Here is a 27596-nt window from a genome sequence, read left to right as displayed (position 1 = left end):
GGTCGTTAGTGTTTTTATCAATGATTTTTGAACATTGAGTGTGAGTAAAACTTGGTGTAAATCCAGAGTGCAGCCCTTGCTGTTGTCCCCTCCTCGTCGTAGGCCTGGGAACCTGCATTTGTCAGGCGTCTGGCTGGTTCAGGTGCACCATCTGAGAACCACACCTTGGGGAGGCTGCCCTCAGCATCTGGGGTCCTGAGGGAGAGAGATGTGGGGTAACAGGCCGTGTTAAGCTTAGGCCGCGCTGCTGGCCGGGACAGAGGCTTAGTGTGCTCTCAGCAGGGCCACCACTGGGGGTCACCTGGTGGGGATCATGTGATTAGGGGCACCAGGAACCAGTGCCTGCCTGTAAGTCCAGGGTCCCGGAGGTCCCTGACTTGTGCACGTGTCTTTACGAGTCGAAGAGTCCTTGGCCTTTGTTTGCTGGCATCACAGCTGGCAGGTGAGACAGGCAGGACCCGCTCTAGTGTCCTTGCCTCAGGCCAGGTCCTCCACCTTCCCCAGCTGGGGAGAGACAGTTGGGTTGGACTTCTCACCTCCCACAGTCAATGTGGCCGCGGTTGCTGTGGCATCCAAGGTGCGGAACAGGCTCTGCAGCCACAGGCTTTGGACAGAAGGCAGGGAAGTGCTGGGATGGACTGAGCTGGGGTTGCCTTGGCGCTGCCAGCGGCCGTGGCAGAACCGCCGCCGATCCTCCTGCAGATTGTAGCGTCCTGGGTGTTAGCCGCACGGGGCCTCAGGGAGCCCCTGCTCTGGTCCCTCACTTCCCAGAGGAATAAAACTGAAAGCTAGGAGTGAATTCATTCAGCAGATAGAGTCTCTAGCAAGGCTACATTTTTCCGACACCCAAAGTTATGGCAGCCCCCTCCTTGGGGCCTGAGGTTGAGTGGGGGAGAGACATCAACCCGTGGTAGCCTGATGGTGTCTTGGCTGTCTCCACTCAGACCCTCCCCTCACAGTCCTCACCCACAGCCCCGGATCCTCCACGCTCTCTCCTCGCTCCGGCAGCCAAGGGTGCTGTTCAGGGTACACGTGCCTGTAGCACAGCAGTCCTGCGGTTCTCTGGATGCAGGGCTTGAGCAGGGCAGTCCTGCGTCCTGCGCTGTCGTCCATCTCCATCTGCTGTACCCCTCGGTAGGCTGACAGCTTCCCTGAGGCTTTTTCCTTGCCTGGCACCCAGTTCCAGCCTGACCACTCAGGGCGCAGAGAAGCCCAGGGATGTCAGAAGCAAGTACCCTGGCACTCGGGGCAGGCTGAAGTCATCATCTCAGCACACCATGAAGGACCCTGGCTGCCAACGGAGTGTAACCCCATCACCCTTCAGAGGTGCAATTTCCCGTGCTTTTCACATTTCTGAGCAGCAAATTGTTTTCCAGCTCTGAAATCCACACACCTTACACTGCTGTTGGCCGGTGGAGCTTGGGTTATCACTACCTTTGCTAAAGCCAGTGCACTGTGACTAACAGTGAACCCTCGCAGCTACCACCTGGTCAAAATACCACGCATTTAACGAAAAGTCACAGGACACGTGCCTGTGTAAAGTCTGGCTGCTCTGTGGGTAGCTGTAGTGCACCGAGGCTCAAAGCCTTAGGCGGGAAGGAGCTTCCATCCGGGCGCTCCGAGGGGCCTTGGAAGGGAACCTGGGCATGGGCGTGTGACACCAGGCTGATTCCACCAGCAGGCTTACAGCTGGGTGAGATGCTGGGAGGGAGAGAGCTGGGCAGCGCGGAAGCCTCGGATCCTGGCGGAACGCGAGGAGCAGGGAGCCTGTTCCCAGCCGAGGAGCTGGACTGCATGAACGCTAACTCCATGGAGGGGCGGGACTTCCGGCGCGAGGCGGAAGCGGCGCCCGCGGCGGCGACCTAGATGGTGGGGGGACTGCGCGCGGATGCAGGCGGCGCGGCACGTCGTGTGCGCCCTTTCGGGCGGCGTGGACAGCGCCGTGGCTGCGCTGCTGCTGAGGCGGAGAGGTGAGGCGGCCCCGCCCGCCCCGAGCGGCCCTTCCGGAGCTTCCGCGCGATGGCGGGCGGACTCGGCGTGGGGCGGGAGGGGAGGCCCGGGGCTGCGCGCTGCGCTCGCGGGGCCGGCGCGGGGCGTTCGCTCCGACCTCTGCGCTGCGGCCGCGCTCCTGCAGGTCCTTGTTCTCCCCCTCCTCGCGCGACGCCGCAGTGATGCTCACCGAGTCACGCCTGTCTTCTCCGTTCCCCGGATCTCAAACTTTTACACGAAGCGCTTGCATTATTTCCTAAACAGAACCCCACAGGTATTCGCGGTTTTAGGGTTCCACAGCAGTGATTACCTGCCCCTAAACTAAGTCCTCCGTCTCATCGCCGGACTTCAAGCACACGGCGGTTTTCGGTGCAGGCTCCGGGGTTGCGGAGTTGCGATCCCAGTTGCTGAACTCAGGCGAGTTGTGTAAAGGGAGACGGAACCGCCCTCCTAACCCTAATGACGCACTGTACGTGAAAAGGTTTGCCCCAGTGCCCAGCTCGGATGAGAAACTCGGGAAGCTGTAGTGGTTTATTGTATGCATCATGAGAGGTGTAAAGGTGCCGAAGGGAAGGCGAGCTGTAAGCTTGTTGAGCTGAGCCTGCAGAAGACTAGGATGTCACCCGGCAACGTGGAGACCCGAGACAAAGAGGCAGCAGAAGCGAGTGCGAGTGCTGGCCGGGAGGCGAGGTGTGAGCCCCCAAGCTTGGAAGTGTTCGGGTGTTAGGGACTTGAAGCTACGTTGGTGATCAGCTCAGAATCCTTGAAGGGTTTTGACGAGACGTAGTTAGGTGTTTTGGGAGATGCAAAGGCTGGCCGGGTCTTCCAGATTCGTCTTTTTTACTCCTGCTCCAGGAGCTACGATTTCTAGTCCAGGCGTCCTTGGATTTTTCTCCTTGGAGAGAGCCAGTGGATTTAGCGGGGAGAAAAGCACAGCGCTCTCACCTTGGCACCGAGGGCTGTGGGGAGTGTGTGTGTGTGTGTGTTGGGGTGGGGGATATGTCCTGCCGTGAGCACGTTGGAAAATTTGGATCCAACCGGCTGCGTCTGAGCCTGTGTGCCCATGCGCGGGTATTATCTCCTAATGAGAAAAGTGATCAGGCAGAGGCGGCTGTGGAGCTGTGTGTTTTAAGGCTCCTGTGTTTGTTCACTGTGCAAGTTCTTTTCTGGCTGCCACTTTGTACGCGCATGGTGCTAAGTGTTGGGGGCGCAGGGGTCCTGCTCCTGCTGAGGTGGGTTGCAGGGGAATCAGGCCTGGTAACTGAGCTGCCGGCTGAGTCTGAAACAGAAGTGGGAGGCTGCACCCCTGCTAGTGGGCGGCCCCTTTTCATCGTGGCAAAGGTTGGGGCATTGTTTTAAGTCTCCTTTAACAAAAATGCGGGCTTTCCTTAAATTCAGCCTAACAGAAAAACAGATTTCTCACTCAGAGCAGGTGCCTGAGTAGTTTGCTAAGCCAATGTTTCAGTATTTGGTCGTATAATTTGTCACAGAAAAAACGAGGAAAAGTGAGCCATTAAATATATACGTGATGGAGCCCTTTAAATAAACACAGTTTTTACTTTTCGGTGCCAGGGATGAAACTTAAGCTGTACAAGGTGAGGGCTTTGTTACTAAATTCCAACCCCAGGTGGATGAAGTGTGCAGCATTTTAATTGTCTCCACACCTGATACCCTAGACTCCTAGGTCTTACTAGTTACTGCGAATGTTTGAATGAGTTTACTTTTCTAATAACTGAGTGGTGGTTTTATTTGCATTGAAAAACTGGAGTTTCGCTGACCTCTCAGCTGGTCAGAGCATATTGGCCTCCCCCCCCCCCCCAGTGTGGTGCTGCTTCGAGGTTTAGGTGCACCGAGATGGGGACTCAGGCAGAATTCCTGCCTTTTGGTGGCAGGGCTTTTCCAGAGCCCAGTAGGGACCTAGGGAAGAGTGCCTAGAAGGTCAGCACTAGGGTGTTGCCCTGAACCCCGAAGTCCTCATGGGAAGCTTGGGCTGCCAGGTGCAGAGGCATGGGACAGGTGGTGTGACAGGGGCTGTTCCGAGCATAGCAGGCACTGCCGTGTGTGTGTGTGTGTGTGTGTGTGTGTGTGTGTGTGTTAGAAAGCACTGCTTTGTGTGTGTCTTCTGAGACAGGGTCTCACTACGCAATTCAGGCTGCCAGGCTGGTCTTGAACTTGCAAATGATTCTCTTGCCTCCGCCTCCCACATGCTGGGTTTCCGGGCTGTACCACCGTGCCTGGCTGAAAGCATCGCTCCTTCACCCCGGGTAGATGGTGGGCTCCACCTTACCCGCCCTTCCCTCCCCAGGTTACCAGGTGACAGGGGTGTTCATGAAGAACTGGGACGCACTGGACGAGCATGGCGTGTGCGCTGCCGACAGAGACTGCGAGGACGCTTACAGAGTGTGCCAAGTCCTCGACATTCCTTTCCATCAGGTGTCCTACGTCAAGGAGTACTGGAACGACGTGTTCAGGTGCGTGCAGGCTCAGCCTCCTGTGTATCATGTCTACCCATGGCAGGATGGGTAGAGGGTGATGGAGACTGTGGGACTCCTGGCCACATGGTGCCCCTTGGGGCAGTCCTTCTGTGGCTTGAACTTGCAGTCCTCCTGCCTTGGCCTTTTAGGGTGCTGGAGTTACAGGCCTGTGCCACTGTGCCCCACTCAGACATTATTAGCTAGTTAACTAATTAATTAGTTTACTTTCTGGTACTGGGGATTGAGCTGCACCCCTGACCTGTTTTATTTTGAGGCAGACTCTTGCTAAGTTGCCCAGGCGACCCGCTTGGCTCAGCCTCCCAGAGTGCTGGGATCACAGGCACTCACCTCTGCCCAGCTCGCTGTTCTGTTCTGCCGCCGTCTGCCTCACTCAGCACAGGAGCAGCCTCTCTGTCCTCGTAGAGGAGCAGGCAGGCCATTCTTCCTGTGAACTGGTTACCTAGCCTTTACTTGATGCTTGTGTAGAAGTTTATGTGTCCATGACATAGACGCGGAAGAGAGGGAGTGGATGGTAGGTAGTTTGCAGCTTAATGAACCCCTGGACAACTTCCGTCAGCTAAAAGAGTGGAGCTGGTGTCCCGGCACGTGCCTCTAAGACCAGCGCTGTGTTAAACTCCAGTGTTAAACCCCTGGGGCAGGCGTGGTGTGTCTCCCTGCCACTGGGGTTCTACTCCGCCCTGCTAAGTGGCAGCATCCTTCTCCATGTCCAGTCCATCCATTGGACAGAAGTCCATGGAGGCAGGATGGCCACCTACACAGTACACCCCTGGAGGCTGGCGGTCACATCAGAAGAGTTGGCTCATTCTGTGTGCCTGGTTACCTAGGTCCCCCGGTCGGCACTGAGAAGGCCTGCAGAGCCTTGATGGTTCTGTGGCTGCTGTGTTAGGAAGGGCGAGCTCTGTCCTTCCCTGGGCCGTCCTGTGCCAGAGCTCAGTGTCACCCCAGGGTGAGGCTAGGTGGTGCCTAAGCCCAGCAGCGGGGCCAGCACCTGCCCCTGTCCAGGCTTAGTGTTATCACAGAGTCTGATGGTGCGTACAGAGGCGCTGGGCGCATGTCTGGTGACAGCGCAGAGAATGGCCTGAAAGGAGAGCTCGCCTGTGTTGCAGGCGATGACAGTTGGGTAGGACAGTGAGAAGGGCTGTGTTACACAAGTGACTCAGCCAGTGGGTTTTCGGGGACTGTTGCACACTTGAAATTGCAAAGGCCTTTTCTTCTGTTCCAGCGACTTTCTGAGCGAGTATGAGAAAGGCAGGACTCCCAACCCGGACATAGTCTGCAATAAGCACATCAAGTTCAGCTGCTTCCTCCGTCACGCCATGGGCAGCCTCGGTAAGGGGCGTCCTCCTCCGGCCGCTCCGGACCGGGGAGCGAGTGCGGACCCAGTCCCGTTCCCTAAGCACTTTCTAGTGCAGTGCAAATGGCAGGAGAGGGTGCTGTCTGGCGGTGGCTTCAGGTGTCACAAGAAAGGTGGTGGGGTCGCTGCCGAAGAGGCAGACGGTGACAGTGTCCCAGGAGGAAGGCATTTGACACAGGAGATTCAGACAGTAAATGTCAGTGCCCTTAATGTGGTATTAGAAAGAATGAGAGAGAGAGAGAGAGAGAGAGAGAGAGAGAGAGGGAATGAATGAGAACAAAAGGTGCTGTCGTCAGGGGCTGTGAGGAGAACAATCACATACAGGACACAGAATTTATCATATTATTTTATGATGGTCACTCAGAGTTTAATACAAGAAAGTGCAGGAAATCTGTCCACAGCACTAAAGACCTAGAAAATCCAGCCGAGGGCCTGGATCCCCCAGCAGCGACCTGCAGGAGTCCAGCTGAAAACCCAGAGCCCACGACAGTGACTCATGCAAGTCTGTTTTGTGGATCTGCACTGGGAAGACCCAAAGGTCAGCGGTGGAAGCTAGAAAGTCTGTGCCAGCGGGGTGAAGGAGCTGTGCCAGTATGTTGAGGGTTCTACACTGGAGCCAAGAAACAGTGCTCAAAATAAGGACCAGGGCTCCCCTGAAAAGTACCACGGCCATCCTCCACAACAGTGAGGTCCTGAGCTCCTCCCACGATGAGAACAGCAGAGTTCCTACTAGGAAGCCAGTGTGGCGAGCTTCTCCTGGAGATTAAACAGCACACATCTTCCCCTCCAGAGCCGGGAAGCGATGCTCAAAGTAAGGACCAGAGCCCCCCCAAAGTGAAGAGAGCCCCGCTCTCAGTGACGAGGTCCGGAGCTCCTCCCATGACAGTGGCTGAATTCACATCTGGAAAGCTCGTCGTGACGAGAACCAACAGCAGCACTTAGCAGAGCCCACAACACTGTGTTCCTCCTCCCCACAGCTGCTTTGTGCTGGCGGCTGTCCTCAGGGGGCTGTCCACACTCAGCACCAGGCCCATTCAGTTCAGCTGCTGTTAAGCTGACCACCAGTTTTTAATCCATCACAAGAAGACAAGTAGGTGAACCTCTTACATGTAGCAGGAAGATAGAGCTGGGGAGAACCCAAAGGCCGCAGGCTTTCCGAGGCTGGCTGGTGCTTGAGGGGCACAGGAGCCAGGGCCTGGGGACAGCACCGCTGACAAGGCAGCCCCATCGCGAGCTGGGCCCACAGGAAGCCCAAGGATGCCGGGCCCTTGAGATGAGTTTGTCCCCACATTGCACCGAACCGGGACCTGTCAGACCTGCCTGGCTCCTGCCGGCCCCCGGCCCCCTGCACAGGTTCTGCTGTGGTGGAGGGGCTCCAGTTCAGATGGGTTGTATTTAGGGGGAGGCTCAGGGGCCTGAGGTCCAGCTCAAGAAGCGCAGGTTTATGTGTACTGCTTCCAAAAGTGAGTTTCTGCTCGGTCCTGAGAACCGGTCTCTGGTCTGCCTGATTCTGGCTGCCGGCCCCCGCATTCTGTGCTGGAGCTCACACTGCCTTCATGGCCTGATCCAGAGCCCAACTCCTGGTCGAGGCCCTGTGCCAGCAGATGACTTGCCTGCCCACCAAACCCGTAGGTTGGCTACTCTTAAGTTTCTGCTTTCTTGATTCCATCTGTATATTTGACGTCACATCCTCCTCGTTGACCTCCCTGATGCTGCATGGCTTGCCGAAGCCTCCTGTCAGTAACCATTCCTGTCCCCTGCCTTTGGGGTCACCAGAATGAGCTGCTGCAGTTCCTGATGCAGGACTATCCGTGAAGGTCACACTGCTGTCCTGTGTGGCCACACCCCATGTGGTCACATGCCCAACAGAGATGACCAGGTGGCACCTCCGGCGCCTTGAGAGAGTGACCTAATGATGAGATGGTGATGAAACTGGCTGGTGAGCTTGGAGTTTAAAAAAAGCTGCAGAAACTCCAGTCTTGAGTCTGCTCGTGGGCCAGCGCTGACCTGTAGATGCGCTCTGCCGACGAGGCCCAGTGAGGGGTTCTGGCAGACACTGGTGGGGGCTGCATGGTTGTGTCTGGGTGCAGAAGTTCTGAGGACTGGTGGCCTGTGGGTGACAGCCAGTGCTTCCGTGTTTGTCATCACAGTTCTGTGCAGTGGGAGCTGGTGCAGAAAGGGAGCTAAGTCCTGGTCCGCCGTGGCTGGCTGTGGTTCTCATTCCGAGGAAATGGCAGATGGGGAGCACGGCTGTGTTTGATTTCCAGGGCGTCTGGAAGTGTGCCCCGTGGTGAACTGTGAGGTTGCTGTGGGCCGTGGTCTGTGCGTGCCCTCTGGACTAGTCGTGTTCCAGCACTACTCTTTCAGGTGGCATCTTCCCACAAGCCGTTTCCAAAGGCTCTTGAACCACACAGTCAGCTCTAGTCACAGCAGTGACCCCACTCCTCTGGGACCAAATTTTGTCTTACTTTTCTCTTATTGCTGGGACAAAACGTCCGATGCCCATAACTGAGGAAGGAAAGGTTTATTTAGCTCACACTTTGCGGAGGTTCTAGTCCATAATCTGCAGGCAGGGTGGCACATCGCGCAGGGACAGCACTTGAAGGTGGCAGAAGACAGCAACAGCAAAAAGCAGAGCACAAGCCTCCTCCTCGGTGATACGAGCAGACCGCACACATGCCCCTGCTGCCACCCCGGGGGCTGTGACACTCAGCACCCCTCACACTGGAGAACGGCTTCCGACAGCAAGCGCAGAAGGGCAAGAGCAGGCAGGCTCCTTCCTTCCTCATGCTGTAAGCAGTCGCCGCCGTTGGCCGCTGTAGCGCTCACCCCCTCCGCCGCCTCCTGCACAGGCTCAGGATGGCCCACACTTCTCACCTCGACACAGTGTCTCAGCCATCACAGTCCTCCTGGCAGGGGTCAGTTGTGCCACGTCTCTGGGGTGACACATGGTGCCAGGTTTGGGCTTGCGGGAGGATTTCGGGAGTGGCACACACAGCTCTTCAGGAAGTACTTGCCTTTGGAGGGGTGAGGTCCCTGTCAGCGTTGCTTTCCGGGGGCTCCGTGGCTGCCTGTGGGATGCACTGGGAGGGCTTCTGCACAGCGCGTGAACGTGCAGCGTGGGATCTGGGTCCTGAGCTCGCAGGGCTTCTAGAAGCGTCCTGTGCTGCTTACAGTGGGAGCCGCTATTTTCAGGGGAATCACTTAAAGTGGTTCTTTCTGTTAGTGAATGAGTCAAGATGTGACGTGTTCCCAAAGGCTCTCTCTCATTCAACCAGTTCATACCCAGCGGTGAGTCTTGTCGTACGTACACTGAGGTAGTCTGGTGTAGTACTTAGCATACCAGTTTGGCTCCCCCCCAATACTGAGTATCTGAAATTTTCACAAGACAAAGGTCCTTCAGCACGGTAAAATATTACATATTTATTACACCGTAAAACTACTGAACAGTGAGAAAAGAGGGATTCACATATCTGTAGTACCCAACCCAGAATGCGTGGTTTCTGTCTGTGGACTGGCAGGGTCGTAGCGCACGCCCCACTCCTGTGGGCGTCCCTAGCATCGCCCCGCAGCATGGGCCAGCTCGGCAGCAGTGCGGGTGCTGCAGCCGTGGGCACCGTGGGCAGCTTCAGCTTCCCCTCAGTGTTGTAGGAAGCCGCTGTGGGCTGCTCGGACAGGGCCGCCTGCCTGTCCCGTGACTCGGGCTGAACAGGTGAGCAGCAGCACTGCCTTCGGAGGGCTTTTGGCCATGTCACAGTCGGGAGGCGGGGGGGCCTAAGGCCTGTGAGCGGGGCCTCGGGCATCGAATGTGAGCCTCGGGTCATTTCCTTGTGTCCTTGTAATCCACATAGGTGCAGACGCCGTTGCCACGGGCCACTACGCGAGGACCTCACTGGAAGACGAAGAGGTCTTCCAGCAGAAGCACGTGAAGAGGCCGGAGGGGCTTTTCCAAAATCGATTCGAAGTTAGAAATCGTAAGTTCCAGTGTCCAGGTCGGCGCCTTTGTGTGTGTGGAGTCACTGGGAACTGGCAGGAGTCATCTGAGTGCATGGCCACCTCTCTCTGGGCCCTGCGTGGCTGCTTTGCGTGAGACACCCATTTGAGAGATGTCCCAGGCTGGTGATCGGGCAATCAGCCAAGCCTTGGTGGGGGCCAGGGGCATTAGGGGTTTCTGTCTAGTGTTAGACGCTGCATGTTCATAATTTGAATATAGTGAAAATGCTCGGGACATACTTGACAGAAACACTGGGGTGCACCAGGCATAGCCACGGCCTTGTGCTGTGCCAGCTTGCCAGGGCTGGAGTGTGGGCGTGAGGGGGCGGCTGTGCCCTGTGGAGGCGTGCGTGCACACTGCTCCTGCAGGTCAGGGAGCGTGGCTTCACCATGTGGGTGCATGTGTGTGGAGACACGGGGATTCACATAACTGCCGGGCCGGAAGTGGGGCTCCGTAATGCCTGTCAGTTCTCTCCGCTGCTGCGGCGTGGTGAAGGTGGCAGTCTCTGAGTGTCACTGGGGTTTTGAATTGAGTTTGGAACCCAGCTGGTGCACAGGTCTCCCCAGGATAGGTGGCTTTGTGCGTGTGCCTTCTGCCTCGTGTCGCTGTCCCTGTTTCCCTGGGGAGGCGACTGCGGCTTGGGCCGTGTCATTGACCTGGGTGCCCAGCAGAACAGCCAGGCCTCCTGGCTCTCCCACATTCTCCTCCGACACCGGGCAGTTCTGATGATGGGGCTGGTGTGCTGGGCCAGGATGAGAAGCCGCTGCTCCCGTCAGGCAGGGAGGGGGGAGGGACCTGCCCCCCCGCCCCTGTGCCATGCAGCTTTTCCCCTGGTGCTGCCCCCCTCTGCCACACTCCTGGGTGCACCCACGTCAGAAAGTCCAGCTCCGAGGGACTTGGGGGTCCCCAGCAGCACACACTGCCCGAGCAGGTGACCGCACCCGTGTCCCCTGCACACAGTGTCCTGCAGGCTGTGCTGCATCAGCGACACAGAGTGCATCCCTTGCGAGGTGTCCCTTGGTGCTAGGTACGGGAGGTGCAGAGGCGCCTCTGGTCGGCCCTGCCCTCTGATGGCTGTGGGGATCTGGCACATCCCGTTTCTGGAACGGAAGTGATCTCAGAAGCAAAGTCACGCCTCGCTCGGCCCCCACGGGGAGGAGAGTGTAGAGAAGCTCAGGGCAGCCGCCGAGTCTCCCGGAGTCTGGACAGGCCCACGTCACTGAGCCCGTGTGGCACTCGGAGCCCTGAGCCCGCGGGCGGCGTGCCCTGCACAGCTGACGCCAGTCCCTGGGGGTGCTGCTAGGCTCTGTCTGGTCCAGTTTCCAAAGCGTGGCTGAATCTGTTGGTAGCTTTTTCCCCCTTCTTTCACATTTCGTCATGTGACGTTTTATCTGAAAATCTTAGAGTGTACATTGTGATCTGAGTTATGAGCTGGAATACAGTTATGTGTCAGAGTCCAGGCCCCCGTGTGTTCCGTAATAAACTTGGGGTGAGCGTGTTCCTCAGCCAGTGCTGCGGCGGCTACTTAAGGTCAGCTGACAGGCGGGCCCGCTAAGTAAACACAAGGACGGTATTAAAGGCGGAATGTCGTTATGTTTATTCTGCAACGTCTTTTGTTCTTTACTCTTGGCAGCGGTAAAACTTCTCCAAGCAGCTGACAGCTTTAAAGACCAGACCTTCTTTCTCAGCCAGGTTTCCCAGGAGGCCCTGCGAAGAACCATCTTCCCTCTGGGGGGATTAACGAAAGGTTTCGTAAAGAAAATAGCTGCTGAGAACGGACTCCAGCACGTGCTTCAGAAGAAGGAGGTAGGCGAGTGGCCCATCGGGCATCCCCTGGGATCGGGTGCCTGAGGCCCCTGCCGGGGTGCACGTCACAGCGCAGGTGGGGACCCTGGCTCCTGGGGGGCAGCCTGAGGGGTCCCCTGCCGTCCTCTCACCTCCTGCCTGCCGGCCTCTTCTCGTTTCAGAGCATGGGCATTTGTTTCATTGGTAAAAGAAATTTTGAGCATTTCATCCTGCAGGTGAGTGTCCCACGGCAGGTGGGTGCCCGCCCTGCACCCCACACCCGGAGCTCCGCGCTAACCAGCCATTTGCCTTTTAGTATTTGCAGCCTCGGCCCGGGAGGTTTATTTCCATCGAGGACAATACTGTTCTGGGAACACACCAAGGTGAGTCTCTGTGTTGGGACTGCACTGGGCCCCAGTCTGGTTTGGAGTCCCAGAAGGCCACAGGGCAGGCTGGGTGGGTGTGCAAGGCCCAGGCCGCCAGCGGTCATCCTGACTGGGGCCATGTGCCTTGAAACACTAGCACGTGCATGGCCGCCAAGAGGCTGCAGGGAGCCCACTGTGGTGAGAGGTGCCGAACTGGCCTCACAGCCCACACCAAGAACCATGTGGGCACATCAGACACAGGCGTCCCTTGGTGCAACGCTGGGGGTGCTGCTTATGTAGTCACTGTCATTTTTTGGTGGGCACTGTGACCACGCTGTGGTGGCAGGATAGGGACGGGGTGTGGGCTGGTGGAGGTGCCTTCTGGGACGTCTTGGCCTGTGAGCCATGACTCAGGCTAGCTGGGAGGACTGTGCGGGCTCAGATGGGTCCTGCAGGGAATTGTGCTTTGCAGATCAGCCTTTGAGAGCCAGATCGAGGGGCAGCTGAGTAGGGGCCCAGGTGCCTGAGAGCAGATGTTCCCAAGGTGCCTGTCCTGGTGCCCAGCGCACAGTGGATATCACGGGTCATCTGTGCCTAATCCATGCATTAGGGTGGGCAGAGCAGCATGTGGGGTGCCACCTGTGTGTGGGGTGGGGATGGGCAGGGCATGGTCTAAGAGACCTAGGTGCCAGGTAGTGCTTCAGCAGCCCCTGCAGGCATATGCTTAGGGTGGGCACTGGATCCCTTTGTGGGCTGCAGATACCAGGCCTGAGCAGCGAGGATGGTGGCCCCAGCCATCCCTCTGCCTAGACTCCTTGTACTGGCTCTGCTGTGGACACTGGTTCGGACTTGGTCACTGTTGCATTCCTCGTGTCCTGCCCAGGCCTAGTGAGGGTGGCCTGTGTCGGTGTGGTCAGAGCCCTGTGCAGCCTGCAGCACCCGTAGTGCTATGGGAAGCCGCTTGGGCTGGGTACCCCTGGCTGCCTCTGTCTCATCTCAGATCAGCGGCATCCACGTGGAGCTGTCACCTGGCTTCATAGAGAACCTCCCACAGGTTGGTTCCTGTACACCCTGGGCCAGAGGGCAAAGATCAGCGGCCTCAGGGAGCCCTGGTTTGTGGTGGACAAGGACAGCACCAAAGGCGACGTGCTTGTGGTGAGTGGACATGGAGCTCCGAGGAGAGGGAGGTCTGGGCACATCTCATAGCCTTGATAGGAGCCAAGGTTCCAGGCGGGCACACGTGAGGCATTGGTTGGGCCGCAGTCATACGCTATTCACTCTCTAATCACACCACCACCTCTGAATACTGGGCTTTGAGTTTACAAGAGGACGTGGCCCTGGTGCCAGTCAGGCCTGCTAAGAGTGGCACCCTGGATGTCCTTGGAGGCCCAGATAGGTGGTGGGGACTGGATGGGTGGGCTGCTGCCATGCTGGCCCGAGCCATGCTGGCCCTGGCGATGCCCAGCCTCCTGAGTGGAGAGTTTCAAGTGGGTGAGCTTGTCCCTGCCAGGGGTGACACTTGCAGTTGTCACAGCTTGGATGGGGTTGGGGGAGCAGGCACCCAGTGGATGAGGGCAGGGATGCTGCTGGACAGCCCACACCCTCCCCAGCAGATGTGCGGAGCCTGAGTCTCGGGTCTCTGGAGGCCTAGGCTTGAGAAACCTGCTCCCAGCCCCGTGCTGCGGCCTCCCGCTGTCCCAGGTACTGGGGACTGATGGTTAGACCAGCCAGGGGCCCCAGAGCTCCTCTGCCATCAGAGGCAGCATCTTCCCAGGAGAGTGATGCACAGCGGTAACAGTGCCCGCAGTGTGACCTTCTAGGGGTGGTCTGCTGTGAAGACCTAGAGGCTTGTCCCTCATGGCTCCTAGATGGTCCTTGCCGGGATCTAGCTCTGATCCTGCCCAGCATGTCCTGGGTGGAGCTGCGGTTCCAGGTGCAGAGCCCAGGGAGAGGAGCCCAGCCCCCAGTGACTGAGCAGCCATTGGCTCAGCTCTCTGCTTTCCTGAGCCCCTTGGTACTGTGGGATCCCTGGCCCTCCTGAGACATTGGCCCTGTGCCCTAGGAACGGGACCAGACCCTCAGAGAAGGACAGAGTCCTCGGGAGCCAGAGGAGTCCTCAGGCTCAGGCTCAGGCTCAGGCCGCCTCTGCTCTTTCACTGGACCATGGTGAGGTCCTCCCTCCTGCAGAAGGCAGTGTGTGATGTTGGGATCCCTGTCACTAATGAGACGTGCTGAAGGATTTGGGGTCCCAATGGATCCAGCCATCATCACCCTCCATCTTCTCCCAGGCCCCCCGAACCGACCACCCAGCCCTGTACAGGGACCTGCTGCGGACCAACCGTGTACACTGGATCGCAGAGGAGCCGCCTGCCATCCTGGTGCGCGACAAGATGATGGAGTGCCACTTCCGCTTCCGCCACCAGATGGCGCTAGGTAACCAGGAGGGCCGGGTGCGCAGCTGTGCAGGCAGATGAGATGCCGTGGGCAGGAGCTCCCGCTGTTGAGATTCTGTAACTCTCAGAACTGGCCTGGCCTGCACCTGCCACTGAAGGGACTGGGGCCCGGCTTAAGGATGAGAGTCCAGTGTGGGACAGGCAGCACACGGTATGTGCTGCCTGCAGTGTCCCGCTGGCGGGCCCTCCCCCTCGGCTGTTGCCTGCCCTGGCAGAGGCTCAGCCCGTGTGTGCTCCAGGGCCCTCTCTCTGCCCACCCAGTACCCTGTGTGCTGACCCTCAATCAAGACGGTACCGTGTGGGTGACAGCTGTGAAGGCCGTGCGGGGCCTCACCCTGGGGCAGGTGAGTGGGGGCCTGGGGTGGGGGGCTCAGTGCCACTGTCCTTGTGTGCCCAGACACTGGTCAGCTGTGGTGGAGTCAGCCAGAAGCTCACACCAAGCTCCTGTCCCCTCCTGTTCCCGCGTTCCCTTGGTGATCAGCAGTCAGGCCCCGTGCTCTGTAGGCACCCTCAGCCACAGCAGGGCCCCTCCTTTCCAGTTCGCCGTGTTCTACAAAGGGGACGAGTGCCTGGGCAGTGGGAAAATCCTGCGCTTGGGGCCGTCAGCCTACACGCTCCAGAAGGGTAGGAGCAGAGCCACAGCAGCCCCCAAGGGCTCTGGGGACAACCCAGGTGACAGCCCAGACCTGAGTCCCACACCCTGATGGACGCAGCTGCTAGGAGAAGCCTGCAGAGCCAGCTTAGGACTGGGCACCCCAGGCAGTCCGTGATGCTGGGCTTGGTGCCACCTGAGCCAGAGCAGCCAGTGGGTCTAGTGCCACCCTACAAAGGGCCCTGCCTTCTCCACATTGGGTGGCCCTGTCCCCAGGACCTGTTCGCAGAGTCCCTCTCTCATACCCACCCCAGGGAAGGTCCCCTGAGTAAGGATACCACCGGCCACAAGGAGGCCTTGTGGGCCATGTGACAGCGTTAAATAAAAATTCCTCTGGGACAAGGAGTCTGACCTCTGTCTGAGGGCCAGGGCAGGCTGGCCAGGCCGTTTGGCCTCAGCTGTCGCCCACACTGTGACTGTACGGACGGCTGGGTGGGTGGTGAGGGGACCGCCACTGCTTTTCCTTTGCTCACACTTCCCCGAGGGCGGCTCCAGTTGGATGGAAGTGTGGCTGGAGTTCTGGGAGAAGCCCTGTCCGGACAGTGGGGCTGTGAGGCCTGCCTGCCATCTTCACCAGCCAGGCATTTGGGCAGTACCCCTTTGGGTGTGTCCAGGTGGCTCCCGGACTCTGTATGGGGGTTCCACTTTGGTGTTCTTTCCTATCCTGCTTCCCGGCCACCACGAACTGAGCAGCTGAGTCTTTCACGGTGCTCATGATGATGCTCCAGCTTAGAGCCAGCCATGGACTGAACCCCTGGAATAGTGAGCCACATTAAACTGCTCGAGCTGTGGGTATCAGGTAGTCTGTCCCAGTAACAGGAAAGCTGACCAAGACAGCCAAGAAACAGGAGCCCGGAAGTCAGGGACCCTGGGGAGGGAAGGCCGGTGAGGTGGCCGAGGCCTTGGCAGTGAAACCATCTCCCAGGGTGGACGGAATCAGGAGTCAGAACCTGATCCGGTTACATGCTGCTGACACAGAATGAGGTGGGAATGAGGGTTTTCAGCTGGCCTAGGCTCACTTGCATGCAGAAGCACGAGGAAGACACCCAGAGATACTGGGCAGGTTTTGAGCAAAAGTGACTCAGGTGCTCTGATAACCAAAGGCAGAGCAGCCGCCTCCCCACACCCCAGAGGGATCTGGGAACAGTGGCAGCTGCTGGGCCCCACCGCGGAACTCACAGTAAGAGCCACTCAGGCTTTAAAACTGGAACTCAGACTGGACACGTTAGGAGCAGACCTTAGATGACAGAAGGGCACGTGCGAATGTGAAGACTGCTCACCAGAAAGGCCCAGTCTGCACGGAGAGGACGGGGGCACAGGGGGCAGTTCCCTGGAGGCCGGCCTCTGTCCTGGGTGCCGTGAGGACGGACATGGGACAGGAGGGCCTGAGGCTGGCTGAACTTGCCAGATGCCACAGGCCCAACCCTGCGTGGCAGGACGCCTGGCACAGGTCTGCCAGCCGCAGCCAGAGGATGAGGCATGGGACAGCTCGGGGGGTGCCACCCGCACCCGGGAATGGCCTGCACACCCAGCCACCCCAGGAGGGGGCGGATCAGGCAGAAACAGCAAGCAGGGGTACAAATTCAAAATCTTAATTTATTGTAGACTTTGCTCATCTGTGTTGCCATTCCAGTGTTCTTCGCATAATAAATACACATTTGTTAAAAACCTCCAGTGTTTAATCTTCCCCCATAGAAGTCTTCAGTCATAAAAATAGGTTTACATTTTTCCCGTCTTAAAACGATTGTTTTTCATTTTTTTGGTAACCGTTCCAATCACATTTAAAAAGCTCTACCCCTGGGGCTGAACACTGGCCGCGGAAGACAGGTGACAGGAGAGCGGGTGCTCCAGGACCCTGGCCACACACGCGCCTCCCAGGAGCGGACGCCGCCGTGAGCTGCTCACCGTGGGCGCGTGGCCGTCCGCTCGGGCCTGCTCGGGGCAGCCTGTGGCCCCTCTGCTTTCCCTGCCTTGGGCAGTCTCGGCAGTGCCCACGTCCTCCTCAGACTAGATTTACGGCACGGGAGTGCGTGCGTGCGTGCCCTCCAGGTCTCGAGTCCGCCTCCGGTTTGGGAGCAGCTGTGGGAGCACGGATTATTTGGGCGCCTGATGTAAAGAACAGGCCAAGGCTGGAATCACTCCGGCTGCCCAGCCCTCAGGCCATGCCGTGCTGTGCCAGTGCAGTGCCACTGCCACTGACGGTCTCCTGAGTTTCCAAATGGTCTCATGAGCATTGAGCAGTGTGGCTGTGGCTTTGTCCCTCTACACAATTGGGTGTTTGAAGCGAAATGATGTAATCAGTAGACTTTGGGGGTGGGGACCCCAGCCTGCTTAGAGAGGCCTGGAGTCTAAAGGAGCTGGCAAATTGGCAGGAAGGAATGTGACATCCTGGAAGACCTCGTGGCTCCGTCTGGATCGGGAACGTGTGAACGCTCTGAGGTCCCCCCAGGAGCAGACGGGGACAAAGGAACATCTACCTGTGGGACTAAACTACCGGGCAGGGCTCCAGTAGGCCCCACTGTGGCTGGCATGGGTCCAGCGCCAGGGTGGGTGGGGGTGGCACAGCATCAGAAGTGACCCGCTGACCTCAGCAGGCTCTGGACCAGCCCAGTCCCAGATGGCGGTGTGCTGGACCAGCCCTGAGGTGGGTGGGGCCACCCACACTCCCTGCTCAGTGGCTGGGAGCCACAGGGATTCTGAGGGCTGGGCTCTGACCTCCAGGTTACAGTCCTTCCCACCTCTGCCCCTCTGGGGCACAGGCTGTGCCCATGCGTCCCAGGTCCAAGTGCAGCCGTGCAATCAGTCTTCTGTATGGACAAAGAGCAGCAGGAGAGGGTGCCGCACATCTGCTGGGCCAGGGTCGGCACCGGAGATGCAGGCTGCGTGTGCACAGGCTCCGTCCTCCGTGGGTCCAGGGCGGATGCAGAGGCACTTCCGCCTTTGTAGACGCTGTCCAGGCGCCGGGCACTGCCCGGTGCCATAGGAGTGGCCAGGTCACAGGCTGCGTCCCACATCTCTAAGCCCTGGTGAGCTGAGCGCCACACACACTGGCTCTCCTGCCCTGCCTGCCTGCACAAGGCCAGCCCAGGCTCGGCCAGCTCTCGCACTAGGCCCCTCGTGGCCAGGCCAAGGTGTGGCTTTGGTTCCGTCTGTAGTCAGCACTCAACTGTGCCAGGCCGGAGTCCGTGTCTCCCTTGAGACCGCCTGTGGCTTTGGCACTTGTCACGGGGCTGGCCAGCTCTGGTCCCCTGAGAAGCCATGCACCCTGTGTCTGGGTGTCTGCTGTGGAGCTGCCCTCGTGCCCCGATGGGCTCTCCAGGCACTGGCCCCTCAGGCTCTGCGGTCCCAGGACCCTGGCCCAGTGGCCTGTGCGGGTGACAGCTGGCCTCATGGTTTCCTGATGGTTCAAATTGAAGTCTCGTTACTGCCTCTGCGATGGGAAGAAGCCGCCAGGCAGGTAGGGTCAGCGGGGCACAGCGGGGAGACCGACATCACATGGGCAGCGCCCTCCCACTTGGGGACAGGGACCCCTGGGGCCCCACCCTGACCCCTCGGCCTGCAGTCCTGGCTACTCACTCGGAGTCGGAGCCCTCGGCCTGGGCGCTCCCCACGCACACATTCATGGCCACCCCATTGAGGTGCTCTCGGCCTGGCTCCCTGCGGGCCGTCTTGATGGTGATGACACAGTCGGGGGCATGGATGCCGTCCCCAGAGCCCAGGGAAGAGGTGCGCGAGGACGCAGGGCTCTGCTCACAGTCGGCCAGCTTTTCCCGCAGCCGGCACTTGAGTGGCTGATCAGGCAGCGGTGGCGGGTAGGTGACCTTGTTTTTCAAGATGCCTGGAGGAGACAGGGCCCAGGTCACAGCCAGGTGGACACTTGTGGGGGTAGCAGCCTCAGGTGGGCGAGGCAGTTGACAGGGTCCATGGTTACCTCCGCCCTGCCTGGGCCCCACCCGCTGGCCCGGGGCTGCCCCCACCTTTCCTCTGCTCGGGCAGCTGGGTGCCCAGCGCTGCTGCAGGCTTGGCGGGGTCCGAGGGGCAGCTGCTGCAGTGGTTGGCCTGCTCCTGCCGGTGCAGCTCCACGCTGACCTTGGTCTCCACCCGCAGCGGCGGCTCAGGGCCTGGGTCCTCGCTGTCGCTGCCTGCCAGGCTCTCCTCAGGCCAGCCAGCCGGGGTGTGGTTGGCCAGCGCGTTGGCTGAGACATGAGAGCAGCACTCAGCCTGGCCCTCTGATAGCTGTACCCTAAAACGTGCTGCGCCTAGTAGCCCCCAAAAGTGGCCCCAACCCCCAGAAGGTGAGGAAACTGAGGCCCAGAATGGGAAATGTCCACTGTCCCAGAGCACCAAGGCCAGAAGCCACACCGTCTCTTGCAGTGACCAGCACAGAGGTCCCTAGGTTTCCTGGCTCCCCTGGCTGATGGTATGGGGCCTCGTGCTGAGCTCCCCTGGCCATCCCTGGAGGAGAGGTCCCAGCCTGTGTTCCACAGCCCACCCCGGCCGTGTGCTGCTCACCTTTGGGGGTGCTGTGGACAGGGCCCCGGGCTGAGTCCCATTTGTCCTCGGCATCCCTGACGTCATCCTCGCTGTCAGATGAGTGTGAGGACGCATAGGAGCTGCTGTGCTCGTCCAGCGACATCTCGCTGTCCGAGTCCGAGTCAGGGCCTGCAGGAGAGGGCAGGACGAGTGGCTCAGGCGCAGGCTGGGTGTGGCCAGACTTCCCAGGGGTACGTGTCCTCATGTGGCCCAGTGCACATGGGCAAATGGGAGCACAAACACTGTACCGGGGGGCTTTTTGGAGTCCCTGGGGACATAAGATGGATCCGGCGGCTCCCTGTGGTCACCGCGTGCTGGCCCTGAGGACACGCTGAGCTTCTGCACACCTTCATCCCTGGGGAAAGAGGGGCAGGCTCAGGGCTGTGGTCAGAGGGGCAGACACTGAGCCTTATGGCCACATGGGCTGCGAGACTCCTCTAAACTGCCCGTGTTCTGGCCCAGAGCCTCATGGGGCACAGGGACCACAGCCAGGGAGCCTACCGGGGCCGCTGCCCCAAGGCCGGCCCCTCCTCCCACCCCACAGCTACGGGATGCTGACCTGGTGGTGCTGTCCAGCGAGGCAGTGGACTCGCCCAGCGCTGTGCGCAGCATGTCCGGCCCCTCGCTGTACGTGTTGTTGCAGTTGAGGGAGCGCTGGGGGAAAGGCACAGGTCAGAGGACAGCACCGGCCCCTTGCCCGCCCCAGCAGGAGCCTAGGCAGGCCGGGAGTCAGGCCGGGCCCAGCCTGGGGTCAAGACCTTGTGTGCCCGGGGCCACTGCTTCTGGGTCAGGGGTCCCAGCTGCCCTGGCCCTCATTTTCCCTTGAGAGTTGAGTCTCCTTTTCTCAGGTGGCATCAGATCTGGGACACAGGCCGCCACTGTCCCTTGAGGAGGAGCCAGGCGGCTCCAGGCCCCAGGGTGCCTACCGTCAGCAGTGTGGCCCTCGTGGTGGCCGAGTCGTCCAGGTGCAGCTTCTTCCCAGCAAGCAGGGCTCGCAGGTGCTTCCGAACCTCCCTGTTGAGCACGCAGTGGGACAGCAGGACAAAGAGGCCCTGGAGGAGGGGCAGCGGTCAGCATCCAGGCCTCGGGTCCCCTCCACGTCCTCTCCCCCGCTGGCAGCACTTGGTGTGACCACAGGGGCCACCCCTCCTGGGGACCCAGGGGTCCGGGCCAACCTGGCAGTGGCAGGCAGGGACCTGGCCGCCTTCCCGGCGGTGGGACCCGGTATGAGGCTTCTCCCTCGCCCTGCACAGTGCTCCCCACAGCGGCCCAGGCGACAGCGATGCCTACCTGCACGCAGCTGAAGGCCGCGAAGAGGTAGTGAAAGGCCAGCACGTCGCTGTTGACAGCCAGCAGCCCCAGCAGCCAGGTGGCGCTGACCAGCAGCAGCAGCAGGAAGGCCGTCCTCAGCAGGGCGCTGCGGGAGGGGGTCCGCTCAGCGCTACTGTCCTCCTCCCGCCTCCAGCCCCCGGCCCTTTCTAAGCGCCTGGGGAGGCCGACCAGGCCCTCTGTGGCGAGGCCGCCTGTGCGAGCTAGTGGGGACGGGTACCTCTCCCCAGGACGTCCAGGTCTGAGGCCTGGCGCGTGAAGAGGCCGGGAAGCAGGTGCGCGCACGCTGCATGTGAGACGCCTAACCGCCCTGCACCAGCTGTGTGGCCCAGGACAGTACTGCCCACTACAGCCTCCCGAGGGGCTGTGGGGCCAGGGTGGTCAGGCAGGAAGCAGGCTCTGCGCACCCTCTTGGTCCCCCACAGCCCAGTCTCCACCAAGGCAGTCTCCAGACCCATGGCCACACGATGGCTGCCTCTCTGTCCTCCTCCTTCCGTACCTCAACCCCCCTGGTCCCCAAACTGGGGTGGTTCCCTCTGTGATGGGCTTCTTGGGCCAGGCCTGTACCCACCCTGGCAGCCAGCTCCCCACCCTCCACACCCCAGCCACACGGGGTCACTGCCCAGCCCACCTGGTCCACATGCAGGCTGAGGCCAAGCCTGCCAAGGGCCCTCACTCTTCCCCTGTGCCTCCTCCCCCCGTCCCCCAGCCCGATGTGTCCCAGAAGGAAGGGGACAAGACCTGCAGACCCAGAGGCAGAAACAGCTTGAGCTCCAGTGCCTGCTGGCCCCATGCTGACTGCCTTCCAGGCCGAGTGCATGACCCATGGAGATGGGCCTTCCTAGGGCTCTGCCCAGCACAACAAGGGGCCCTCAGGGGTCTCAGGCCCAGCCTCAGGCCTGGTCCCAACTCACCGCACCCCCTTTCTCTCGTAGTAGTGGTGCTTTCTCTGGCAGGAAACCTTCACAGAGAGGACAAAGATGACTGTGTTGATCTGGAAGAAAACCAGGTGGTCACCCTTTAGGTCTCACCAGACCAAACCTCCAAATGCTTCTGCAGATCTTCGTGCTGCTGCCCCAGACCAGGGGCTGTCCTGTGCCCCTGGCTTGCCCGTGTGTAGACCTCTTGGGTCCCAGGGAACATAAAATGTCACCTCTAAACCCATGGACCTGAGGCTGTCCCCAGGCTGGGCCTGGCGACATTACTGCGAGGTGAGTCCTTCCCACCCACCCCGGCCCTTCCAGCAGATCCGGGCTCCTGGGTCCCCACGTGACCAGAACAGTGGGTCCGTGAAGGCCCCGGCACTCACAAGGATCACAGCTCCGATGGGCCCAGCAAGGCTCCAGATGAGTGAGTCGTGCAGTGACAGCCAGCAGAAGTCGGGGTTCCCATAGCCCTGGGGGTCCAGGCCTACTGCCAGCCCTGGGCACATGAAGAGGACAGTGAGGGCCACACACCTGATGGCCACCCCACCCTGAGGGCCAGACGGGGCAGGGCCACATCTGACAGCCTGTATCGCCCTTCCAGAGGAAGAGCAGGGAGACCAGGACACCCAGAGGACGTGCTGCCAGGGCCCCACCAGCCACAGGCAGAGCCCACAGAGGGTCAGGACCAGGAGGGCAGCAATGCAGGCGGATGGCACCCTGGAGTGGGGCACCCTGCCGGGGCTCCTCAGGCCCACCCCAGCTACCAGACAGGAAGCAGCACATCAGCCAGGTGGGGCAGTGTCACCTTCGGGGCTGGGTGTGTGACATAGACCCCCCCAGTCCCCACAAGCTGCACCACACAGGCACACGGTGTCCTGTCACCTAGGCACAGTGTCTTTCTTCCCAACCGTAGGTGACAAGCTGGGTGTGCCTGGGGTCCCTCTGTGGTCCCCAACTCCCACCGAACCATTCCATAGCCCCTTTTCCCTACCTAAGCCCCCACTGAACATGGGGCTGCTTCTATGGCCTCTGGGCACCCAGTGCTGTGGCCCTGGCACTGCCACCCGAGTGGCGCCCCAGCCCCTTGTCCCAGCCTCAGGTCAGGTGCTAGCTGGCCACACTCCTGGCTGGGTCCCCGTGTGTGCCGCCTCCCCATGTCTGCCTCCAGGTGCAGCACAAAGGGCTCCTCCTCCCAGAAGCCCATGCTGGGCAGGCAAGAGTGGCCTGTCTGTCTTCTGTACCCTTTTCGGGGCCTGGTGTCAGGTGGGTCACTTAGTCCGCTCTGCCCTGGGGGTGCAGAGCTCCCCAAGGACCCAAGCTTTGCCTCTGCCTTGACTGCTGAGCGCAGGCCTAGGATGGAGCTGGGCATAAAGAGGGTACCACACTCAGGGGACAGAAAGGCGAGTGGGACAATGAAGGGGTGCAGCCCTGGTCCAGGGGAGACTGGGCCACAGACTCCCGTCACTCAGCTCCCCTGGGCACAGGACAAGGCCAAGCCCACAGCCGGCCGGGCAACGCCTTCGTCGGTCCGGTCGCCTCGGAACCACTTCAAGATCACTCTGAGAGACACTTTTACAGACAGCCTGTGGTACAGCAGTTGGAAACGCGTGCTCTCTGGATTTGGATTCCGAAGCCCCTCAGAGGCAGCGGCTTCCCACACGTCAGAGGCCGTGGGGGCGGCCTCTTCTGCCCGGCTCCAAGATGCTAAGAGGAAACGCTGGAGAGGCTGTTTCCGAAGCCCAGTTCTCAGCATAGTGCTCTCCTGTGCCACCTCCCGAGACACAGCTGTGGCTCTGCTCCGTGAGGAGAATCCCCACCCCTCAGGGTGCGGTGGGTGGAGGCGTCCCAGCGCACTGCCTCCTTCCCGCACAGTTCACACCGGAAAGTCAGCACCTGCTTACAGAAAGGCCCCACTCCATGACAGCAGATGCGTGGAGCTCCCACACACAGGTAGCCCCGGAGGCTCCCGAGTGGAGCAGAGAGGGCTCAGGAGGCTGGGGACCGGGGGACCTGAGAGGTGCGCTGCATCTGGGGACGGGAACCACATTCCATAGTGCCTGTGGCCTCAGATCAAAGGAACCAAGAGTCACCAGTGAGGATGCAGCTCGGCTCTTCTGCACACAGAAGAGGGGACCTTTCTCAAAAGGAAGCTAATGCCGACTTTCTGGTATTTAGGGGAATGCCTGTTAAGGGGACACTGGACAGCCTCACTGTGGGTGTCCCCGGTGTGGGGTCAGGAGGGAGAGAGAGCAGCTGGCTCTCCCTGCGTGCGGGAGTCCACTTCTTGGACCACCGATGGCGAGCAGAGCTGCTCTGGGTCCTCACCTGTGACAATGGCCGGGATGCCCCAGCCCACGACGTAGTAGAACCTCATGGGCCCGGCGTCGATGTTGCGCACCTCGGTCAGCATGCGGTAGACATGTAGGCCCTCCACCAGCGTCCAGGCGAAGGTGCCCATGTAGGTGTGGTGCAGCAAGATGGCGACCACCGTGCAGAGGAACTGCGGAGAGGCCGAGGTCAGGGGAGGAGGGGATGGCGGCCACCCGCTGCCCTGTGACACGCTGGGGTCCAGCTGGGGGAGACCATGGTGTCTCAAAGATTTCAAGGTGGAACCGCGGACGGACACGGCACAGGCAGGGCAGCTCCTTTCTGATTAGAGAAGCTGGACTCCGCCCTTTGTGAGGGCTCCAAGACTGTAAACACCAGCATTTAATTTAAAGTTGAAACAAAAACCAAAACCGCTACGGCTGGGCCTGCGGCAGAGGGAAAGGTCTTCACGCGGTGACCCGTGCTGCCGCTAGAGTACAGTCCTCAGGTTTTCCACTGAAACAAGGACTGGGACGAACACCTCTGTCCTTAGCTGGTCGGGGCCCGGGGTCTCCTGCTGGCCAAGAGCCAAGAAGAGAAGGCAAGCACTGTCCAGAGAGTGGTCACGGGCAGCGCACCTCCTTCACAGCAGCGGGCCACCCTGCTGCGTGGCTCAAGGTCGTGTAAGGCCAGGCAAGAGGCAGGGGCGAGGGGCTCACCGGTGTCCAACCTCGGGGCCCTTCGCGCAAATCCAGTCCTCGCTTCCGGGATGGGACTTTAGGATATAGCCCAGAGCGGCTTCGAGAGAGCCTTCCGGGAGGACCAGCCTGCCAGGGCCCAGGCCAGTCAGTGGGGAGAGGCCAGGAGGTGTCCACCCAGGAGCAAGGAGGGCACGAACACCAGGACCTAGGGGTCTGGCCCACAGCACAGCCCCACCCTGATCCTCCCCGCAACACGAGCTTCATCTTACAGCCTCGCCCACAAGCAAGCCCCACCCACACTGCTAGCTAGTCCCACTGTGCTGGTCTAGAGGGCCACCACCCTCACCCCGCCAGGGAAGCTCCTTTGCTTGGGTGGGCACGCAGGACAGACAGGTCAGCACCACAGGCTGGGCCCACCCTGCCCTTTTCATTTTGAGGCCAGGTGCTCCAGACATAGCCCCAGAGCAGCGCGAGAGAACACTTTTTTGATATTAGACCCGAGGAGCAGGAACCAGAGGGAGAAGGGACCTGATGAATGGCTGCAGGCAGACGGGGGACATGACGCCTCGGCCACCCAGGGAGCCAGCTGCGAGGTTGAGGCCATGCCTGCTTGGTGACCCCGATTCCCTGGTGCAGGAGAGTGCAGGCGGCTGGGGATAGGAGGAGAGTGAGGAGCTGGCCAGCAGCTGCTTTCCATAGTGCAAGAGCAAACCCACAGAGCCGGGCTTGAGGAAACAAGCCCAGAAACAGCCTGCTCCACTGCTGGGTGGCACACGGGGACTTCAGCACCCAGCGTACTGCGGTCTCCAGAGCACAGCAAAGCAGACTCGAAGGCACTGTAAATCACTTCAGCCTGCCAGCCTGGGATGGAAAACCTCGCCCAGAGATGGGACGGAGAGTTAGGAGAAACCCACAAAGGCCAGGCGTGGTGCCAAGCCCTGGAGCCCCGAGCACGGGCCTCCTGCTCCGCTCCACAGCGCGCAGCTGCCCAGAAAGCGGAAAGCGCTTGGAGCAGGGGCCGTGAGTCAACTGCAGGCCTTCACCGTGCTGCTTCCTTGCTCTGGGCCCCTCCAGCACGCCGAGGCCCTCGCCTGTCTGATGCCCTGAGACACTGCAGGTGGAGGGCGAGCCTGTCTCGTGGGCGTGTGAGGGGCGCCTCCGAGGGTGCCCATACTGCCCAGCACCTGCCGGTCGGAGGAGCCCCAGGTTGTGCACTCTGTGTGCCAGGCCGAACTTCCTGTGGTGCTGCTGGGAAGTCACCAAGTTCAGCACCTAACACCCAGCACCCTGCCACTAGGTGGCGCAGCCAGAGGGGTGTGGGTTCCACCGCTCCACACACTAACCCCGACCAGCTTGCTGGAAAATGCTCTCTCGAATTCTTCCCTTGGGGGGCAGTTTGAGGGGTCACGCCGAAGGCCTCCGTATCTGCTCAAGTTACTGGATGGCCCGGGCTGCGCTCAGACTTGCAGTCCTATGTAGCCTCCCCTCGGGGCACAGCGCTCCCCTCCCTTTGCCTTTCACTTGGTTTCCCCAGGCTGTGCATCCACCAATGGGTGGGTCAGCACTGGGCGGGGCGGGGCGGGGCCCTGCAGGCGCTGCGTGGAGCAGGGGACACCAGCGGGGCGCCCGGGGTGTTTACATGGCCCTGGATGCCGCTGAGGTGGGCTGAGCAATCAGAGCTGGGTGCATCGGGCCAGCATCCCCAGGGCACCAGAATCACCCGCTCCTCCGTGATGATACAATCCCCAGGGTGCCCCACTTGCTGTCCCCAAGTCTCAGGCTCAGAGTATAAAGAGGGAACCAAGGCTGCAGGAAAAGTTGCTGACAGTCGCAGTCCAGAACTCACGGGCGCTACATGTGCAACTCCGGGGGTCTCCAGGACCCCCACGAGACCAGGCTGTGCCCCACATTTAATCAGGCCACTCGGAAGCCGCTGTTTCTGCCTTTCTCTCCTCCTCCCCCGCGTCTGCCCTCTTCAGTGTCCAGCAGCTGCCCCCTGCGCCCAGGCTGCTGCCGGCTTCTCACACAATGATTGTTAATAACGTGCACCACCAGGGTCCCCCAGGGCAGTGCCTGGGACTTGGCAGATGACTGTCACTTCTGGTGACCTGAGCGTCTAGGCCTGGCACAGCAGTCCCTGCATCACTCACCAAACCACAACAATGGTGACGCCCCTTCCCCAGCCCCTTAAAAGAGCAGGCAAAGCTGGGCACAGTGGTGCACACCTGTAACCACAGCTGCCCCGGAGGCTGAGGCAGGATTCCACATCTGAGGCCTGTGTGGGCTGCTTATTGAGACCCTGTCTCAAAAAATAAATTAAAAAAGCTGGGATGCAGCTCAGCTCAAGCAGCTGGGAGCAAATTTGAGGCCCTGGGTTCAAGTCCCAGCACCACAAGCGAGAACTCGCCTGCTACACTGGTCTCCCAGGAAGACAGGAGAGGCAGCAGGCGGGGACACTGGGGGACGCCCCAGCAGGCAGAGGGGCAGAGGGCCTCACCGGGTTCTCCGTCTGGCTGATGCCAACCACGAAGACCAGCTGGGAGGCGAACAGCGCCGCTGTGAGGTTCCGGTGGATGCTGTGCAGGTTGGAGCGCAAGGTCCGTGCCAGGGTGAGCAGGATGAAGGCCACCAGCAGGGCGGCCAGGGACAGCACTATGGAGGCGTAGGTGATGATCTTCAGGGGCAGGACCTCCCCGTGCTGTGGGCAGATCGG

The 27596-nt window shown here is 60.3% G+C and overlaps 2 protein-coding genes across 7 annotated transcripts in view; one reads left to right on the top strand and one right to left on the bottom strand.

Annotated features, from left to right (window-relative positions):
• Positions 1–1813: 1813 nt before the first annotated feature.
• Positions 1814–15429, top strand: Trmu (tRNA mitochondrial 2-thiouridylase). Of its 5 annotated transcripts, none has more exons than XM_003461949.5 (11): positions 1814–1970; positions 4295–4460; positions 5707–5813; positions 9690–9812; positions 11466–11638; positions 11800–11853; positions 11934–12000; positions 13037–13137; positions 14271–14415; positions 14697–14779; positions 14975–15429. In XM_003461949.5, exons 1-11 carry the CDS (start codon positions 1889–1891, stop codon positions 15137–15139), a joined length of 1266 nt encoding a protein of 421 aa, XP_003461997.1. In that variant the 5' UTR covers positions 1814–1888; the 3' UTR covers positions 15140–15429. The 5 variants fall into 5 exon arrangements, with proteins under 5 accessions (XP_003461997.1, XP_013014116.1, XP_013014129.1 ...); XM_013158662.3 differs by having other exon boundaries at positions 12983–13137; XM_013158675.3 differs by having other exon boundaries at positions 12983–13137; positions 14675–14779.
• Positions 15430–16663: 1234 nt separating this feature from the next.
• Positions 16664–27596, bottom strand: part of Celsr1 (cadherin EGF LAG seven-pass G-type receptor 1) — a 97040-nt gene continuing 86107 nt past the window's right edge. Inside the window, exons 24-35 of one of the 2 annotated variants that reach the window (XM_013158622.2) lie at positions 27381–27581; positions 24201–24375; positions 22259–22371; positions 21864–21943; positions 20911–21037; positions 20547–20672; positions 20180–20274; positions 19869–19975; positions 19600–19749; positions 19065–19283; positions 18664–18925; positions 16664–18517 (exon numbers count right to left, since the gene is read on the bottom strand). In XM_013158622.2, coding sequence (XP_013014076.2) covers positions 18493–18517; positions 18664–18925; positions 19065–19283; positions 19600–19749; positions 19869–19975; positions 20180–20274; positions 20547–20672; positions 20911–21037; positions 21864–21943; positions 22259–22371; positions 24201–24375; positions 27381–27581 — 1680 coding nt within the window. In that variant the 3' untranslated portion in view covers positions 16664–18492. The remainder of the gene's footprint in view (positions 18518–18663; positions 18926–19064; positions 19284–19599; positions 19750–19868; positions 19976–20179; positions 20275–20546; positions 20673–20910; positions 21038–21863; positions 21944–22258; positions 22372–24200; positions 24376–27380; positions 27582–27596) is intronic. The other variant, XM_013158627.2, reaches the window with a different exon arrangement.

The sequence above is a fragment of the Cavia porcellus genome, unplaced genomic scaffold (genome assembly GCF_034190915.1).
Source record: "Cavia porcellus strain 051 isolate PalLab524CR breed Dunkin Hartley unplaced genomic scaffold, mCavPor4.1 scaffold_40, whole genome shotgun sequence".
NCBI classification, from domain to species: Eukaryota; Metazoa; Chordata; class Mammalia; order Rodentia; family Caviidae; genus Cavia; species Cavia porcellus.
The sequence above is the reverse complement of the archived record's forward strand: the minus strand, read 5'-3'. Positions and strand labels throughout refer to the sequence as shown.